This window comes from Jatropha curcas, chromosome 8 (assembly GCF_041381405.1).
Source record: "Jatropha curcas cultivar XTBG-Jc1 chromosome 8, XTBG_Jcur_1.0, whole genome shotgun sequence".
Taxonomy (NCBI): domain Eukaryota; kingdom Viridiplantae; phylum Streptophyta; class Magnoliopsida; order Malpighiales; family Euphorbiaceae; genus Jatropha; species Jatropha curcas.
The window spans coordinates 6,210,144-6,228,573 of record NC_143158.1 but is presented as its reverse complement, the minus strand read 5'-3'; the positions used below and the strand labels follow the sequence as shown (position 1 = coordinate 6,228,573).

The 18,430-nt window shown below is 32.5% G+C and overlaps 3 protein-coding genes across 4 annotated transcripts; 2 read left to right on the top strand and 1 right to left on the bottom strand.

The window, feature by feature from the left end:
• The first annotated feature begins 790 nt into the window (after positions 1-790).
• Positions 791-6,917, top strand: YKT61 (SNARE-like superfamily protein). The gene is made up of 6 exons (XM_012216070.4): positions 791-1,078; positions 1,277-1,374; positions 1,814-1,918; positions 2,080-2,145; positions 6,013-6,099; positions 6,587-6,917. Exons 1-6 carry the CDS (start codon positions 886-888, stop codon positions 6,635-6,637), a joined length of 600 nt encoding a protein of 199 aa, XP_012071460.1. The 5' UTR covers positions 791-885; the 3' UTR covers positions 6,638-6,917.
• A 1,865-nt stretch (positions 6,918-8,782) lies between these two features.
• On the bottom strand, positions 8,783-9,659 carry TIL (temperature-induced lipocalin). Its single transcript, XM_012216071.3, has 2 exons — positions 9,181-9,659; positions 8,783-8,974 (listed from the first exon to the last, which is right to left on the bottom strand). The coding sequence occupies exons 1-2, from the start codon at positions 9,559-9,561 to the stop codon at positions 8,789-8,791; spliced, it is 567 nt and encodes a 188-aa protein (XP_012071461.1). The 5' UTR covers positions 9,562-9,659; the 3' UTR covers positions 8,783-8,788.
• A 3,539-nt stretch (positions 9,660-13,198) lies between these two features.
• LOC105633477 (alpha/beta-Hydrolases superfamily protein) lies at positions 13,199-17,825 on the top strand. Of its 2 annotated transcripts, none has more exons than XM_037637287.2 (10): positions 13,199-13,746; positions 14,081-14,261; positions 14,614-14,771; positions 14,878-14,990; positions 15,499-15,622; positions 15,720-15,875; positions 16,258-16,410; positions 16,506-16,585; positions 17,169-17,218; positions 17,486-17,825. In XM_037637287.2, the coding sequence occupies exons 1-10, from the start codon at positions 13,375-13,377 to the stop codon at positions 17,626-17,628; spliced, it is 1,530 nt and encodes a 509-aa protein (XP_037493215.1). In that variant the 5' UTR covers positions 13,199-13,374; the 3' UTR covers positions 17,629-17,825. The 2 variants fall into 2 exon arrangements, with proteins under 2 accessions (XP_037493215.1, XP_012071462.1); XM_012216072.4 differs by having other exon boundaries at positions 13,206-13,746; positions 14,638-14,771.
• Positions 17,826-18,430: the final 605 nt, after the last annotated feature.

Sequence of the window (18,430 nt, the reverse complement as noted above, 5' to 3'; positions counted from 1 at the left end):
TAAAGTTGAAATAAAATAATTAATACTATTTTGAGTTCTAAAAATGTCATATAAATAAAAAAATAAAGAATTATCAAATTTAACACAATGGAAATGGGTATAAATTTGACTTGTATTAATATACTATCTCCAATTTTGTTAATTTGGACATTTTTTTGACTTTTTAGTTAGTTAACATTTTTAAAAATTAATACAATATTAATTATTTTATTTTAATTTTACTCTTGTTTAAATACTTCTATCAATTTTAATTTTCTTAATTATAAAAAATTGATGAAAAATAATTTAATTAATTAATTTTATTTTTTATAGTAGTTTAATCATTTCTTTAATTTCTAAGAGAAGTCAAAAATTATCAAAATTACGAGAATGGAAGTAATAATTTAAAACATTAACAGCAAAACAATATTATAATATCTACGCTCGTTAAATTGTTGACAATATAATTTTTAGTCTTTAGTGATTTTTTATTTGAAAAGTGAATTTTTTAAATTAATTAAAAAAATAAATCGAAAATGCAGAAACCAGAGTAATAATCTTTTTCCTTTTTGTTGGTGGAGGAAACGAACAACTGCTGGGACCCACGCGGGGAACCAAGTTCTCTAGAATTACTGGACCCACTACATAAATAGGGAACGGCTCCCGACACTAATATCCTATTTAACGGTCAAGACTGAGTTCATCTCCATAAGCTGGCATTTTTTTTTGCCACCTAAGCAGTTACAAAAAAGTAAACTAAACTCAAACACAGCTTATCTTAACTCATACTGCTTTCAACGATCCCAAAACAACGCGAACCAGATTGTGACGAGGAAGAAACCAAAAACGGAGAGAATTTTCGATTTCTAGAGAGAGAAGCAAATAGATAGAGAGAGAGAGACAGACATGAAGATCACGGCGCTTGTTGTATTGAAGTGCACTCCGGAGGGATCGGATCCGATTATTTTAGCAAACGCCTCCGATGTGAGTCGTTTTGGGTACTTTCAAAGGTCCAGCGTCAAAGAATTCATTGTTTTTGTCAGCCGGACAGTCGCCAAACGGACTCCTCCCGGCCAACGTCAGTCCGTCCAGCACGAAGGTCGTTTCATTTTGGTTTCTTTTTCCGATTGCTTCTTTTAGTTTCTTTTTGATATTATGAATTGTAAGACTGGATTTGTTATTTTCATTAGTTGTTAATAATTTAATGAAAAATTCGGATCTAATGTTGGAGAGAGCTGAATTGTCTATTTTATATTGGAAATTGGTAATGAAACTTCCATTTTCTTTTATTATGTAGAGTACAATGTGCATTCTTACAATAGAAATGGCCTATGTGCGTTGGGTTTTATGGACCCTCATTATCCAGTTCGAAGTGCATTTTCGGTTCTCAATCAGGTAATTCTTCTCAGTTTTATGCATTTTCAATTGAATTGTAAAACAAAAAGAGGTGTATTGTGGTTTGAAGTGCAACTGTGATTGGGATGTCAAGTGGTTTTTGTTGTATTTTTTGGTTAAATGCATTATAACTTGGTTTATGAAAGCGATAACTTTTGTAATATGCTACTATGTAGATGTTGTAATGTAATTGTTAGATTCACCTTATGGCTTCTTCATATGCTGTGATTCTATGGCCCATGATTTGGGTGATGATCCCTGTTGATTACTTATCTTTTGGGCTTGAAGGCTGGGAAGCATGTAGCTCATTTGATGCGTGATATTGTTTGCACCATGCAATATAATTGTACATATTGGTTGTTGAACTTACTTTATGTTATGTGGAAGGATTGTTTGCAGTTGCTATCTCATTGATTGATGAGAATTGAATTGTTTGCAGGTGATTGATGAGTATCAGAAGAATTTTGGAGATTCTTGGAGGTCTGCCCAGGAAGATAACTCTGAACCTTGGCCTTATTTGGCTGAAGCTGTGACCAAGTTTCAAGTAAGTTAACCTTCTCTCCTTTGTCACCCATAGTTATTCAGTAGTTAATTCAGCGGATAGCAATTAATGTTCTTAGAAGTCAGATGATATTTTGAATGTTGAAATTCCAAAAATCTTCTTGTTTTCATATTTCCTGATGCTTTTACTCTTAAATTTTTCAGGATCCTGCGGAGGCGGACAAGTTGTTGAAAATTCAGAGGGAGTTGGATGAGACAAAAATTATCCTTGTGAGTTCATAGCTATGTGTTTTACATGTATCTGGTCTTTGCATAATTGCATTTCCTAATTCTATTGGCCCTGTATTGAGGATTCTATTGTAACCCCCACCTCTATCTATTTTCTAGTAAGATGCACTTTCAATTCCTTATTCCTTTATCCTCGCTGCCCACCAGTTTTTGGTTATCAACAGTTCAAAAACTATCTATGCCAATTTGATCTGTGGCTTGGACAAATAGGCAAGTAGCGCTCAATTATATTATGATATTTCATAACAAAGGGGCATAGAATTGGCTCTGCTAGTTGCTTTGCTATCAAGGGCATACAATTCTATGGACTCTTCCACCCTGCGCTGCACCTGTAATAATAAGAGAGTAAGGGCATGTCAGAGTATTAATATTTTTAGATGTCTGCATAGTGAGAGCATCAATATATGGGTAAGCTCCCTTGTTGAGATGGAGAAATGTGATGATATATTGAAATTATCATAGTGTGACTGCCAAGTGCAGCCCCAAGGTGAAGATGATCAATGGTTTTGCTGTTATTGCAGGAAGAAGCAATTTAGCAATATATTTACTTGTTTATTGAGGATAGGAGAGATGATTGATTTATTGGTGGAGAATTGCTGGTAACATGGGATTCTCTTATTTGTAGCATGGTGAATTGGTTTGATTTGACGTTGTTTAGAAGACCATAGATGATCTCCAAAGTGATGGTACATGAAAAATATTCTCCACTACTCACAAATAGAGAAAATTTGAGTTTTTTATGGTTATTCCTTATCCTATGATGTTTTAGGAATCCTACTCTTACTTTATTTGAACCAGTGGAATGTATTTGAATTCAGGATTAGGCTTAGCTCTTCTGCAATCTATCAGGTAGCAAATAGCAATATCATCTTTTTGGGTGGATTACATAGGATTATATTTTGATTCTTGTTTTCTCTTCAAGCTGCAAAATGTGGAAAATCTTGGGGCTACTTCAGTTTCATGACTTCTTTTAAGGAAGCTAGAATGATATGAAATCTAACAAGAATATACAGATGAGACAATGCTTGTTGTTTGCAGGATAGCCATCTATAAGTCCTGGTATCAATATTTATGGTTGGAAGCAAAAAACTTTTCTCTTTGCTGCTGGTTGATTACATAGGATTGTGCAACAAGCTTGGTGAAAATTTTTGGAGAATGAATTGTTTTATAAGGTTTCATTAAGCCAATGTGGATATACTATGAAAGGAAATTACAGGTTGTAGTAAGAAAGTAGCAAGTGAAGTGCTAGGTAGGTCTAAAGGGTTAGGGCCTGAACCATAATAATCATAGCAGTGGAATAATGAGGTACAAACATCCATTAGGGCAAAACAAAATTGGTGTAGGAAGTTACTAAAAGTAGCAATTGAAGATGCCTGAAGAATATAAGAAAGTAAAGAGAGAGGCTAAGAAAGCAATTGATGAAGCCCAAGGTAAAACCTTAGCAGATTTGTACAAAAATTGGGAGCGGTAGAGGGGGAGAAGGAAATCTACAAGCTAGCACTTTTGAGAGAGTAAGGGTAAGGATTGGAACTAAGTTAAGTGTATTAAAGATGATTGTCAATTGGATTTAACAGTAGATAGTGAGATGAAGGAGAGATAGAGATACTATTTTGACTAGCTGTTCAACACAAGCCATGAGAATGACTTGACAAACTTTAATACTTCTTTGATAAACAGAAACCATAACAATACCCGTAAAATTAGGCCTATAGAAGTTAAGGAGCCATTGAAACATATGAAGGTCGAAAAAGCAACTTCCATACTTCTTTGACAAACAGAAACCTTAACTACCCTGTATAATTAGTTGAAGTTAAGGAGGCATTAAACATATGAAGGTTGAAAAAGCATGTGGTCCTAATAGTATCCACATAGAGGCCTGAAAGTCTCTTAGAGAGGCGAGAGTTGCTTGGTTAACCAAGTTTTCAATGGTATATTGTTATATTTAAGCAGAAAGATGCAAATGAGTGGAGAACTTTGATTTCTATCTATAAAAATACGAGAGATATTAAAAGTTGTATAAACTATTGTGGTATTAAATTTCCTAGTCACATGATGAAGTTTTGGGAAAGAGTGATAGAACATAGACTTTGGAACATTGTAAAAGTGTCATGTGTCGAAGAATCAGTTTGGCTTTATACTTGGTAGTTCTATTACAAAGGCTATATTTTTGCTAAGAATTGATGAAAATTGTTGGGGAATATGGTGTTCACTGACTTAGAGAAAGTATATGGTAGAGTGTTGAGAAAAGTACTGTTGTGCGAACTGGAGAAAAAAGGAGTTTACATCAAATATATGCTCACCTTTTAATAAATAAATAAATAAATAAAGAGAATATAACAAAAAAACTAGTGATATACACTGCGATCCAACTTCGGTTCCATCTAGCGCTCACCTTTCGCAATCTAGCTTTCAGCCAGCAGCCATTTAGATATGTTTTTCTTAATTTTCTTCTTATATTTGCTTTCTATTGTCTTTTTTCTTCTTTTTGTTTTTCTCACGTTCTTGATTCTGCTCCCTTCTATCTAAATTCCAATGTCTTAAAATGTGGTTCGTTATGCTACTGGTTTTGTTTTTCATTTATGTGTGTTTCTTTTCTGTTCTTTTTTTTTTTTCTTTTTTTGATAACTTATGATCTGGTTCATCATGTGTTTTATTTTTATTCTTTTAATTATTGCACCTCACCTTGCTCGAGTGCGTGCCTTTGCCCAAAGGCTAGTGCCTAGGCTTGAACAGCCCTTTGTGCCTTTAATTACTATGATATTGTCTTATTCAGTAAAACTAGCGAGGGTGTAAACCAGAAACTTAGAATTATGGAGAAGCACTCTTGAGAAAAGGGATTTCCAATGAAGCAGAAGTAATATACAAAATACATACAGTGTGAGTTTGGCTTCAATAATAAGAATGGAGGTGAGATTTAATGGCATCATGGTGCATGAGTGTAGTCAATTCAGATATTTAGGCTATGTATCCAAGAAGAGACATCATAAATGAAGATGTGCTGCACAATGTTAAAACAGGATGGATGAAATAGAGGAATGCTACTTGTGCGTCATGTGATAAGAAGATATCTAACAAAATGAAAGACAAATTATATAGAATAGTGGTGAGACGTGCGATGTTATAGAGGAGTGAATGTTAGCATTGAATGCCGACATGTTACAAGATAAATGTTGCAGAAATGAGGATGTTAAGATGGATGTATGGTCACATAAGATTGGACAAAATTAGGAATAACCACATCCGATAAAAGGTGCGAGTAGCATAGGTTGGGGTTAAAATTAGAGAAGCCTGAGATGGTTAACCCTTCGACCATAATTAGTTTGGGAGGAGGGCTTGATTGTTGTTGTTGTTACTATTGTAATGAATTGTTTTATAAACAAATTAAACAGAGACTGCAGAGATCCTTCTTACGTGTGTTGTTTCCTTTTTTCCCCCTTTCCTAAGGGGAATTTGATATTGAAATTATAAGTATATACTTTTGGATGGAATGAGCTTGGGAAACTAGCATTCCCTTAAATCTGAGTTTATGCCACTGATAAACAAAGCTTGCAATTGACTGGTAGTAAAACGCTTAGCATCTCGAACTGAAAAATTGAAAGATCTTCTGGACTTGAGTTTGTTCCTTGGCTTTGTTCTATGTTGACATTAATGTGTTTCAATTCATGGAACATATGAGAATCATATGTTTAAGGAATTTGTTGTGTTCATTAATTGTTTTTTCCTCTAAATGCTTCAGTCCTGTCATATATCTGTAGTTCAACCTTGTTACCTTTTGACCTCCTATTTACTATTTATCTCTTTGATATGTATATATGGGTTTTTAGCTTTTTCTCAATTTGCTTGCAACAGCATAAAACTATTGACAGTGTCCTTGCACGAGGTGAGAAATTGGACAGTCTAGTTGAGAAGAGTTCAGATCTGAGCGCTGCTTCTCAGGTACTTCCACAAGAATTTATACGCTACCATATTCCTTTGCTAGATAATATCTCTTATGCCTAGCAAATATGTTTATTGCATTTGTTTTTGTCTTCTCTAATTATGTTCTTGAGATAAATTTTATTATTATTGCTTCACCATTGGTTCATGTACTTTAAGGCATGTGAATGTTTTAAATTTAGAAGTGCCCTGCAATTACAATTGTCGTAGCTTGCTAAGTAAGGTGCCTGAAACTAATGCATAATTATTCAAGTGGGATATGATTAGTTGAGGACCCGTTATGATACTTTTAGAAAGCTATTTATGCTTTTGGTTGTGAGAGGAAAGAGGAACATTCTCCTGCTTCTCGATAAAATATTATTCATTATGTATTTATCTTCTACTTTTTTTTTTTTTTTTTTTTTGTTCTCAAATAAAAGCTATGCTTGTTCCATTCATGATTTTGAAGGTTGCTAACATATAAAACTTATGGTGGTCATTGGGACAGATGTTCTACAAGCAAGCAAAAAAAACCAATCAATGTTGCACCGTACTGTAACCTACCAAAGCAAGCAGCATAAGGTAATATGCAAATTCACTTGTTATAGTGCTGTGGTGGATAGAAAATGTGATTGTAATATGTTAATATATCATTTTATCTATTGTTTGTCAGACTCTGTAATATCCACTTCTTGATATTTTCTCTTGGATCAGAAAAAAAAAAAAAAAAAAAGTGAAAAAGAAGCCAGAAAGTCAACTAACAGTTCTTGTTATAGTTTTTGCACATCTTGTTAAGTTAAATAGCTCAGTTCCATGGGCATGCTGTTACGTGGTTCTCATTCTTTTCTTTCCAAGTATTATAAAGTTACTTATCTTGATGGAATGCTCGTACAAGTCATGTCGCGTATGTTGATGTGTAATGTTGGGCTCTCTCTTAGGTTTGCGATTTTTATTAAATAATGTATGGAGCAAATTGACTGATCTTTGTTTTCTGGTTTGTCTTTATTATGTTGTTTGAAAAAAAGAAAAAGAAAACACTTACATTTTTTCTTGTTTATTTCAGTTACAGTTTTTTGCTATTTTTGATATTTGCGATTAACACTACCTTCAGACCAATTTAAGAATGTCCTTAAATCAATTTATATATCTGGATTTGAAAACTCACTTTTCTATATTTAGACGTTGACTCAAGCCTTTGTTTGGAAAATAATGGTGGAATGAGAGAAATGACGGAAAACAATGAGGAATTATTAATTTTCCTTTCATAGTTGTTTGTCACCGTTGTGTTTGGGCATACCAAAGGAAAGAAAATAAATTTATTTTTCGAGGAAAGGAAATTTTGTTATTGAAAATTGACGATTTTGCCTCATTTATTTTTTATCAATAGTATATTATTTTAGTTATTTTTTAAAAAATGGCTGAAGTTTGTTGATTAATTTGGGGTAGTAGGATTATTTAATAAAAATAAGTGACAGTTTCACTTTTCTCTATTATTTTCTTTCCAGATCGGAGAGATTTAAAATATATTCATGACTTCAGGTGAAAAATAAATACATGGAATATAACTTCCTTTAATGATTTTTTAGACTGAGTTTTCCTTTTATTAGATATTTTTCATAGTTATTTTATTTCCATTAAAAAAATACCACATGGGGTATAACTTTCTTCAATATTTTTTTTAGACGAGTTTTCTTTTTCTTATATATTTTTCATAGTTATACTCACATCCAGAGAGAGACTAAGGATTGTTTGGCTGAATTTAAATGTTGAATCTGAGTAGTTTACTAAGCTTAACAATTAAAAATAATTAAATAGTTATATCGAGAGTTAGATGTTAGATGTTGAATGACTGGATTTAAATGTTGAAACTGAAGAGCTTATTAAGCTAAACAATTAAAAATAATTAAATAGTTGTATTGAGAGTTAGTTGTTGAGAAGCGGTGTGTATATATATATATATATATGCAAAAAGGTGTTAATAAACTTTTATCAAATGGTTTCATGGGATTCAACCAATTGTTTTGATCTGATTGTGGAATAGCATCTAAAAATAAAAATTTTATATTATCAAAAGATTTCCTGCGATTATTTTTAATTTAAAATGAATTCCATCATCAACTTTGATAATAGTGTAATATTATTCCTGCCTTAATTAAAAATGTAAATTGTAAAAAAAAATATCATGACCATCCAAAAAGATAGCTTTTAATTTTATCCAATGAGAAAGATTTCAAATTTTTTTAATGAATGATTTGAATATCTATTGGATCTAATAGCAAATTACAGAGTAGATTATCGGAACTTTCGATTCATAGATATGAATTTTAGACCATCTTATTGAACGGAATAAGCTGAAGGTTTCACCATCCTCAATTTAGTACGCAACAGGTTTTTCATATTCAGATAATGGAAGAATACTTGTGGATTGGATCATTTGAGGATTAGCAAGAATGTCATTTTGCAGATTTTCCATATATAGCACTACCTTACCCATTACATCAGAAAGAAAATCAAAGAAACACATATATTACCAAGATAGAAAAGACCCATGATGGACCCATTGCTTTTCCTTCTATAGACAAAAGCAGCAGGTGACTTTACTATCTCACATACTCTCCACTACCAACCACACAACTTCAATAATTGCAGGAAATGTTGGTACAATTATTGTATATTTCTTGAAATCTTTTACTTAGCTACTAGCTGTTTTCTACTTTCCAAAAAGGGATTTGATCCACCAAACTCCTTTAGTGTCCTTAGGACCTTCTTCTCCTTCTGGTGGTGGGTCACTCTGTGGTGTCTTGTGTAGCTTACTCACATCATATCCTTCTTCTTTAGCCCTCTCCACAAGCTGGTTGTATATCTCATCATCTAAATGAGTTTGCCTGCACAACACCTGAAAACCAACAAACCAAAACCCTTAATTAATTTAGTTTATCTTTCATTCACTCTAATGCAGAATTCATAAAATCTGTCAAAATAATTCCAAATAGAAATTTTGAACATTTTAACCTCCAACGCAATTTCAAGATCAACCAAACACACCCTAGAATCTGTTCTAATATTTAAAAAAGAATTAAGATAAGAAGATAAGAGGCATACCCAAAGATAGTTTCTGCTAGGTTGGCCAATCAAAGCATAGGTATAATCTTCATCAATATACAAAACCCAGTAATCTCCAACAACAGGGATGATAGGCAAGAATGGTGGGACATAAAATTTGACCTTGAGTTTAGCTTCATCACTTTTAGGATCAGCTTTATAGGCAGTACCTTCTATAGAATCTCTTTTACCATCACTCCATGTCTCATTAAGGACATGTACAGTACCATCTTCATTCAAAGTATAAGTAGCCCTTGTGTTCACTCCATTCTTTGGCTGAAATCTTGAAGGAAATGAAGCTATTTCATACCATCTACCCATATACCTCTTTATGTCTAGCCCTCTCACCACTTCCATCTCTTTCTTGGCTCCTCCTGCCATTGTTGGAATCTTGATTCTTGAAACCTAGGTTTTCTTGAATTTTGAAATCAGAGTTTTAATTACTCGTACTTGTCTATGGGTGACATTTATAGAGAGAGAGAAGGGGGGGGGGGGGGGGAGTGTGATAATAATGTGGATAAAATGAGGAGGTTGCAACTAGGATATTTGGGTGCCACGTGGAAGGATGAGGGCCTCACATGACAGGGGGAGTTTCTAGGTCCTTCCTGTGAGTATGTGTTTGGGGGTTCAGTTAGAAACTGGTTTGGAAGGAAACAAACTTGAGAAGGAAGGAAGGGAACTTTGTAAACAAAGAAACGTTGTTCACGCGTGTGGCCAACTATCTTCTACATCTTACATCTTTATTCAAGAAATTGAACATAATTTTAGTTCACACGTACAAGCAAATCCAACAGAGATATTTCTGACTATTCATTAAAAAAAATAAAAATAATTTTTTAAAATTTTTTATTGGCTGATTTGGTTCATAGCCAAATTCATATATTGAATCTAAGTAAATTTTATTTATATATCGAATCTAACAGCCTGTTTGGATTGAGTCGTTCTACAGGACGAAAGAAAATATCAATGGGAAATAAAGAGGGAATGTAACTTTATCCTGTTTGGAAATGCAGAGAAAATAGCGAAGGAAAGAAAATTTACTGCAAATTTCTCTTGAGCCCACCAAAAACCAATCTCTCCAAATCGGAGAGAAAATAACTGATTAGCAGTGAAAAATGCAGTGTTTGACTGTTTGTTGCAATTACAATAATACCCTACTACTCCAAATTCTAGCCATTAATGAAATTTTGTAAAGTTTCAAAATTAATACACTAATTCACTTCTCAGAAATTTACTGAAGTAAAAAATACAGTAAGCGAGATCTGAGATGTCGAGAAAATAAAAGAGAAGATAAAGCCCATGCTAGGGGTGGCCACGGTTCCGGAACCCGCGGTTCCGGTTCCGATTCCAAAAAAATTGGAACCGGAACCGAACCGAAAAGTTCCGGTTCCGGTTTGAAACCGAACGGTTCTGATTCCGGTACGGTGACCAAACCGATGGTTCAGATCAATTTTCCGGCAAATCACATAATTTTAAATTTTAAATGAAATGAGAACCGATTTTTTAAAAAAAAATACTTGAACATAAAAAATAAAAAAATACACTTAAAAAATAAAAAAATACTTCAATTAAATTTATTTTTTTAAAGACTTGAACATAATTATTTTTTAAAACAAAAATTTTTTTAAAAAATTAAGAGATTTCACAACAAAATTTAAAAAAAAAAAAATTGGTCTGTCTAGAACCGCCGGTTCGAACCGGTTTGAACCGGCGGTTCTACCCGGACGGGGAACCGGCGGTTCCGGCCAGTTTTCTGGAACCGCCGGTTCTAGTTCTAGAAATCTGGAACCGGAACCGAACCAAAAATTTTCGGTTCGGCCCGGTTCCGGTTCTCTCCGGTTTCGGTTACGGTTCGGGACCGGTTCGAATCAACGGTTCGGGACCGGTTCGAACCGACGGTTCCGATTCCCGAAACCGTAATATGACCATCTCTAGCCCATGCAATGAAAGGAAAGCCATTTATGTTTTCTTTTTTTCTTATAAGCATATATAAATAAATATAAAAGGCAAGCATATATGTACTTACGTGTTTACGAATTAATAGGAATGTATAAATTTACTCGTGAATTTTGTAATTTCAATCTTGTGACACTCTCAATTTTGTGAATGACTTATTATCCATTTAAATTTACAAATTTTAGTAACATTACATAATTTTTCACATTAACATTAATTATTTTAAATTTTTTATTTTTATATGTAAAATATTTATTTAATATGTAGTTAGCATGGTTTTTAGAACAATAATTTTCATATTTTTTAACTTTTCAATAAATTTTTAATTGATCTAATTTTACAAATAAAAATATTTAATAAAATAATTTTACAAATTAAAGTGTTTAATATATGTAATTCAATAAATTGAAGTGTTTGATGATTCACAAAAGAAAAAGGTGCCATAAGTTCAGAATAACAAAGTTCATAGGTGAAATTAATCATGACTTAATTCACAAACCTACTTAATTATTTTTTTATTTTTTTATTTTTTGGAGTATTAAAGAGAAGATTTAAACTTGATTTATTATCAGATTATACATGTATTTATCATTAAGTTATGTATTGTCATTCGTAGCTTTTTCAAATAGCAGTTTTCATTTCAATATGACATGCATGGCATATAAAACTATACAACTTAGAGAGGATTAGCTATCATATGCATATTTCCCTCATTATTTAAAAAAAAAAAAAAAAAAAAAAAAAAAAAAAAAAAAAAAAAAAAAAAAAAAAAAAAAACAGCAACCTTATCATTGTCTTTTTCAGTTCCGCACAAAGTTACTTCATTTATCAAAACAAAACTGAAGAAACCATCAAAACTAGGCAAATGACATTAAGATCTTACAATCACATTACATGTATAACATGTTACCTCTTTTTCTTTTCCAAAAGATACTATGCCCTAATGCTTAAATTTTCCTTGAATTTATGTAAATTCTAAACTATCTAACGTATGATTTAAAGTTTTTGTTATCATCAATCAACTTCATGATCATAGTGAGACCCTAAAAATTATTATTGGAAATTGCACACGTCAAATCTAAAGTTCTAAGTTATTACTAAAAATTATAACTTTAATGACACGATAGGTCGCTAAAGCTTTTAGAGTGTCATAGGAATAAAATTCTTAGTTCCAATTTTATACATTAGGACGAGGTAGTATTCTGTGATAATACTATCTATATCTATATAAATATATAAAAACAAAACTTTAAAAGTTGACATGGCACAAATGTAGAGTTTTGAAGTGATGATTTGGCAAGTGAATAATATGTGAGTATAGGATTTATAATTAAAAAATATTTCAATACCCATTAATTATAATAATTTATTCACTAATAATGGTTCTCAATATCATATTTTTTCTTGAAATTGATTAAGATATTAATATTATAAACATTTTGTTACTCTAACATATTCATAATTTGTGTTTTATATTTTTTTTTGGGGTTGTCATTTGTAGAAGGTAACTAAATGAATAATTTTACAAGAATTTTCTGAAAATTATCTATTTAAGATAATAAAAAAATACTCTCTCTATCCCAAAATGTTTGTCCATGTTTCTTATTCACTTGACTTAAGAGATATTTACTTTTCCTTTATATATATCGTTATAAATGATTTTAAATTCTAAAAATAACTTTTTTTTTTCAAAGGAGGACAATTTTGAAAAAATATAATTATTTTATATGATGTGACATTATAATTAATCTATTTCTTAAACTTTATTTCTTACACTTTATATAATAGTCAACAGACAAATATTTTGAAAGAGAATAAAAATTTATATAATTCGCGCATCAATGCCGATACATTACTGGTTATTTAAAGAAGAAGAGAACCTTTTGATGCCAGGGCTTTTGGGCCATAATATGTACATTATAAATTAATAATGTGAGGCTAATGTCTGTAGTTTATAGTTTGTCCCATCACTTGCTGTTTAAGGTTTATAGTGGGTTGGCATCAGCAATTCAGCATTGTTGGCAGCTTGTTGATTATTACTGTAGAATTATTTGAGTCAAAAAAAGATTCACTCTTGACAACGGATACTGAACTTTGCCTCATCTTTTTACCTCTCTCTGCTAAAACCAAACAAAAAATGAAAAGCAATTAACAAGAAGACAGATATAAAGAAAGAAAAGCAACTGAGCTTCAATCCCTTAACCCTCATCTCTGCAGAGAGATAGAAGAGAAAAAACAATGTCGTCTTGTTTATCTCTTCTGCTACTTCTTTTTCCCATTCTTGGAACATTACCAACTGCTAATTCACTGCCTGCATTTTTCCCTAGAGCAGGTTACTACCAATATCTAACTAAAGAATCAAAGGTCATAAACCAAAAAATCCCTTACAAGACCCATTACTTTCCTCAGATTCTTGACCATTTTACATTTCAACCGAAGAGCTATGAAATCTTTTACCAAAAGTATCTTATCAATGGCCAATACTGGCATAGAGGAGCTCCTATCTTTGTTTACACTGGAAATGAAGGTGACATTGACTGGTTTGCAGCCAACACTGGTTTCTTGCTGGATATTGCTCCAAAGTTCAGGGCTTTACTTGTTTTTATTGAAGTACTGTTCTGTTTTAAGAGACAAATTTTGTTTGGTGTTACAATAGAAATTGATTAAGCACTTAAAATCACTATCTGGATTTTGCTCAAAACACTAGGAGAAACATTTTTTTTTCCTCTATGTTGCTCCCAAGAAAAATCACAAAAAAACAAAAAAGAAAACTCTTTCGCTTGTTTCTCAACTACTATAAGTATAACAGTGGGTTCCCAGATGCTAAAAGCTGTTCCTGGGTCTCAAGAAAATGATAGGAGATAAAATGAATGACTGATCTGGTGAAATCTGGGTAATGGTTTTATCCAGAGAAGTAATGTGTTTGTTTCTCTTGGAATTTCAGCATAGATTTTATGGGGAGTCGTTGCCATTTGGGAAGGACTCATACAACTCCGCAGAGACGTTAGGGTACTTGAATTCACAGCAAGCATTGGCTGATTTTTCAGTTTTGATAAGGAGCTTGAAGCAGAATCTTTCCTCCGAAGCATCTCCTGTGGTGGTTTTTGGTGGCTCTTATGGAGGAAGTAAGCTCAAAGTCCAAAACCTTTCTCACTCTTTTGTTACTTTCCAAGTTTTTCCTTCGTAATTTTTCTTGAACATATATGATTACTCTTCATCTCAATTCACATGACATGAAGATATATATGTAATTTTCTCGATTCAGTGGCAATTTCTTGAAGTAGTTTGCGTAATTGAAAGAATGAAAGCATTAATGGAGCAGATTTTATTGCTCTTTGCAGTTATTTTGCTGTCATTTGAGTAGTCTTTGCAACTGATTTATCAAATAGCTTAGTTGGTATTGTTCCCTTTAATTTCATGCGACCAGTTTGATTACTTTCTTTGCTTCTTCTCAGTTCTCATCAATTGCATTTCTAGTTATTCATCCTCTATATCTGTCAGTGCTGGCAGCCTGGTTCAGACTGAAGTACCCGCACATTGCCATTGGTGCGGTGGCATCATCAGCCCCTATTTTGCAGTTTGATGACATTACTCCTCGGTCAAGCTTCTACGATGCTGTATCCCAGGATTACAAGGTCTCTTCTTCTTTCTACTACATTGTGCTTGCAAAGTTGATCTGAAATTTTCTTGGATTCTCATGTTTCCCTTTACGTTTCTATTCGTAAATTTGAATATGGGCAGGAGGCAAGCTTGAATTGTTATGAGGTGATAAAAGGGAGCTGGACAGAGCTGGAGGCATTCTCAGCTCAGAAAGAAGGGTTGCATGAACTAAGCAGAACATTCAGAACCTGCAAGTAAGTTATGACCTTGGCACTCAAAATTTATCATAAATAGAAATTTTGGAATAATTGACTTTCTGTTCTTGCTGAAGTTAAAACAAATGATGTGTCAATTTTGTGAAAAACCTTCTAAACTTAAGTAATCCACAATCCTAAACTAGTTAGGCTTCTCAGCTTTATGCTTGTGGAAAACCCTTCTAAATTCTTGAAAACCATTTATCTAGATGGGGTAAGACTATTTACTTGATTCCAGTGCAATTTATTACAGTAATTGTTTAATCGCTTCTTATTATTATTTTATGTTACATGTGGATTTTCTTCCAAATGAAATTCTAGTATTGCTTTGTAATTTCTCCACACATGGATGCATAAAGAAATTTTAAAGATTCCATTTTACTTGAGGAAATTTTTTGCACAGGTTAATGAAACTAAAATGATGGAATGATTCTATTCGAGAACTAAAAAGATGTTGACTGTACAACTTGTGCTCAGTTTAGCCCAATTTATTTCTTCTCATGTACAGAGATCTTCGTTCACTAGATTTTGTCTGGGACTGGCTATGGTCTGCTTTTGTTTACACAGCCATGATGAATTATCCAACTGAGGCAAATTTTATGATGCCACTACCTGCCTATCCTGTGAAAGAGGTATGGCTTTTCGACGTGCATAAGATGCACATAGTTTTTGATTGCAAATTTCTGTGCTCAAATATCTGTGATATGGTGTCCCTTGTCTGCAATGCAGATGTGCAAGATCATTGATGGATTTCCACCAGGGGCTTCTAAGATTAGCAGGGTTTTTGCAGCTGCAAGCTTATATTACAACTATTCTCATGGTGAGAAATGCTTTGAGTTGGAAAATGAACATGATGCTCATGGCCTTCATGGTTGGAACTGGCAGGTACAACTTATTTTATTCATTTATTGCTCTAATTGTATAGCCTATTTCTTGATTTATTTATGTCAAAAAAAAAAAAAAATACTAGGAAAAATGCTCAATTAAACTCTTGAAGGCCTTAATTATTGATCACAAGAGTAATCTGGTTTGTAGATTTCACAAGACAATTGAAATGATAAAAACATTACAGGCCAATCATGTCAATGACATTGAATTACAAAGTGCATTAGTACACGAAAAAGATGGTGTCTGATAAACTTAGTAAGCGCATAACATCACATTATTAGAAGTTAAATGTTCCAAAATCACTCAATTGCTATGTCTTACAAATATTTAAGCTAGCAGTAGTCTATTTCTACTAACATTTTTGCCAACAATGATGCAGGCATGTACAGAGATGGTCATGCCGATGACTTGCTCTAAAGAGAGCATGTTTCCTCCATCTGGCTTTGATTACAAAGAGTTCTCAAAAGGATGCAAGAAAAAATATGGGGTCATGCCTCGACCGCATTGGATCACTACTGAATATGGTGGCAAAGTGAGGTTTCCTTATCAAATTTTCTTCTAATGATTTCTTTTTGGCTGCCTACGGGGTAAAGTGAGTAACCCTGAATAATTTTTTCTCATGTATAGAGAATCGATCAAGTATTGAAGAGATCTGGTGGCAACATTATATTCTCTAATGGGATGCAAGATCCTTGGAGCAGAGGAGGGTCAGTAGTAGAATACTTCTTTTCATTTTTTCAATAGATTTATTCTTTCTATCAACTGCACAGGAGGTTTCATCATTTGACTTCCATGATTTGACTGATGCTCATTAGTTGAGTTCTTGAAAATATGGATTCACTTTCTTGTCCTTCATTGTAAGTTCTGTTGAGTGGACAGTATCCACTACTTCGACCTCAAATCCAGTATACCAGTAGATCATCAAAGTGTTCTTGCATGAGTTAAAGTGGAACTTCAGAATTTTTGCATTACAAGGATGTGACATGACATCTAAACCACACACTAGTCAATTACTAAACTAAGAAAAGGAATACAGTTAGTCAATTTCTGAACTGGAATTAGCATAAAATATGTAGTTTAACCACTCCTGACATATCATTTACAAAACTAATTTGGATTTGTGTATTACAGTTCTCCTATTTTTTCTATTCCTTTCAAATTTACCTCGAACTAAGTTTCATCACCATGAAAGACCTTATGTTATTTGCTTATTCTGGGCATTCATACTTATTGCTTCCACATGAAAGATAAAATACAATGATCTAACTGATATTTTCTCAAATCTTTCAGCGTCCTGAAGAATATATCTTCTAGCATCATTGCACTTGTGACCGATAAGGGTATGTAAAACTTTCTTCTTCACTGTTAGCATACGTAGAAGCACTGTTGTTAGAAAATAAGCTTCACATAAAATAATAAGTCAATTGGTTTATGCAAGATGGACTCGAACACTCATTTTTACATGTTGCAATCCTATGAACTTTAATATGGTATCAGAGTTTTCTCTAACAAGCTGAATCTTGGATTTGAGGGAACATAATCTATCTTTTGGAGGCCATAGGTATTAATATATTTTCTTTTCTTTTTTTTTTTATCATTACTTTCAGGAGCTCATCATGTTGATTTTAGATCTTCAATGAAAGATGATCCATATTGGCTTAGAGAACTGAGAAGCCAGGAAGTTGAGATCATTAGCAAGTGGATAGATGAGTACTACGCAGATTTGAAACTGAGGGTAGATAATGCATAAGGTTTAGATTTACTCAGCAGGAACATGTTCAAGGCTTGGTGATATGTTCTTTCAATTCTCAATTTACAAATGTTCATTTTTTTTTTTTTTTTTTTTTAGTTTTCTAAAATTCTATGTCCTTGGAAAAAAAAAAAAAAAAGCAAAGTGTATTTTGAGGATTGGAATTCAAATACTACAAAGACTATCTTTTTTTTTTTTTTTTTTCCTTTTATTATATTCAAATTGTGTTTTGGTTTAGGTGGACTCAAAATTAGCACCTGCTATTATTTTACTGTAATATTCAAATTGTTTTGCTATAAGGTACAATTAAAAATATTTATGAATGGATTATTTAAGAAAAAAATATGAGAGTTTGAACTATTATTCAAGATAATAATATATACTTAAATTACAATAAATTATGGGAGAAAAGAAAATAATTAGAGAAAATAAATTAATTAAGCTAGTGAATCAAAAAGAATTTATTTTCTTTATATAATTTATTTTTTTCTATATCCAAACACAAGGAATTTTTTTTTTTAATTTGTTTTTCTCTATTTCTTTTCCAATTTCCTTTTTTTATTTTTACTCTCTGAGATGAGCTGTGGGCTTGCAATGTCCAATTATGATGCCTACCACAGTATTATATTGCTGATAAAATCAAATGATAATACATAAAAGCACCGACACTTTTTTTTAAAAAAAAGAAAAAAAAGCACCGGCACTAGTTTGGTATTTTTGTTTGCTTTTATTTTAGTTTTTAAATACAACATGCATTTTCCTCTCTTTCCTCTTTTTTTTTTTAGCATTGCAACTAATAAAA

Bases quoted from the DNA above. Each gene is read 5' to 3' on its own strand.
- TIL (XM_012216071.3), bottom strand. From the start codon at position 9,561: ATGGCAGGAGGAGCCAAGAAAGAGATGGAAGTGGTGAGAGGGCTAGAC. The intron at 8,975-9,180 runs GTATGCCTCTTA...GTTGGTTTTCAG, and splicing joins CTAGCAGAAACTATCTTTGG to GTGTTGTGCAGGCAAACTCA.
- YKT61 (XM_012216070.4), top strand. From the start codon at position 886: ATGAAGATCACGGCGCTTGTTGTATTGAAGTGCACTCCGGAGGGATCG. The intron at 1,079-1,276 runs GTCGTTTCATTT...TTTATTATGTAG, and splicing joins TCAGTCCGTCCAGCACGAAG to AGTACAATGTGCATTCTTAC. The intron at 1,919-2,079 runs GTAAGTTAACCT...TAAATTTTTCAG, and splicing joins AAGCTGTGACCAAGTTTCAA to GATCCTGCGGAGGCGGACAA.
- LOC105633477 (XM_037637287.2), top strand. From the start codon at position 13,375: ATGTCGTCTTGTTTATCTCTTCTGCTACTTCTTTTTCCCATTCTTGGA. The intron at 13,747-14,080 runs GTACTGTTCTGT...TTGGAATTTCAG, and splicing joins CTTTACTTGTTTTTATTGAA to CATAGATTTTATGGGGAGTC. The intron at 14,262-14,613 runs GTAAGCTCAAAG...TTGCATTTCTAG, and splicing joins TGGTGGCTCTTATGGAGGAA to TTATTCATCCTCTATATCTG.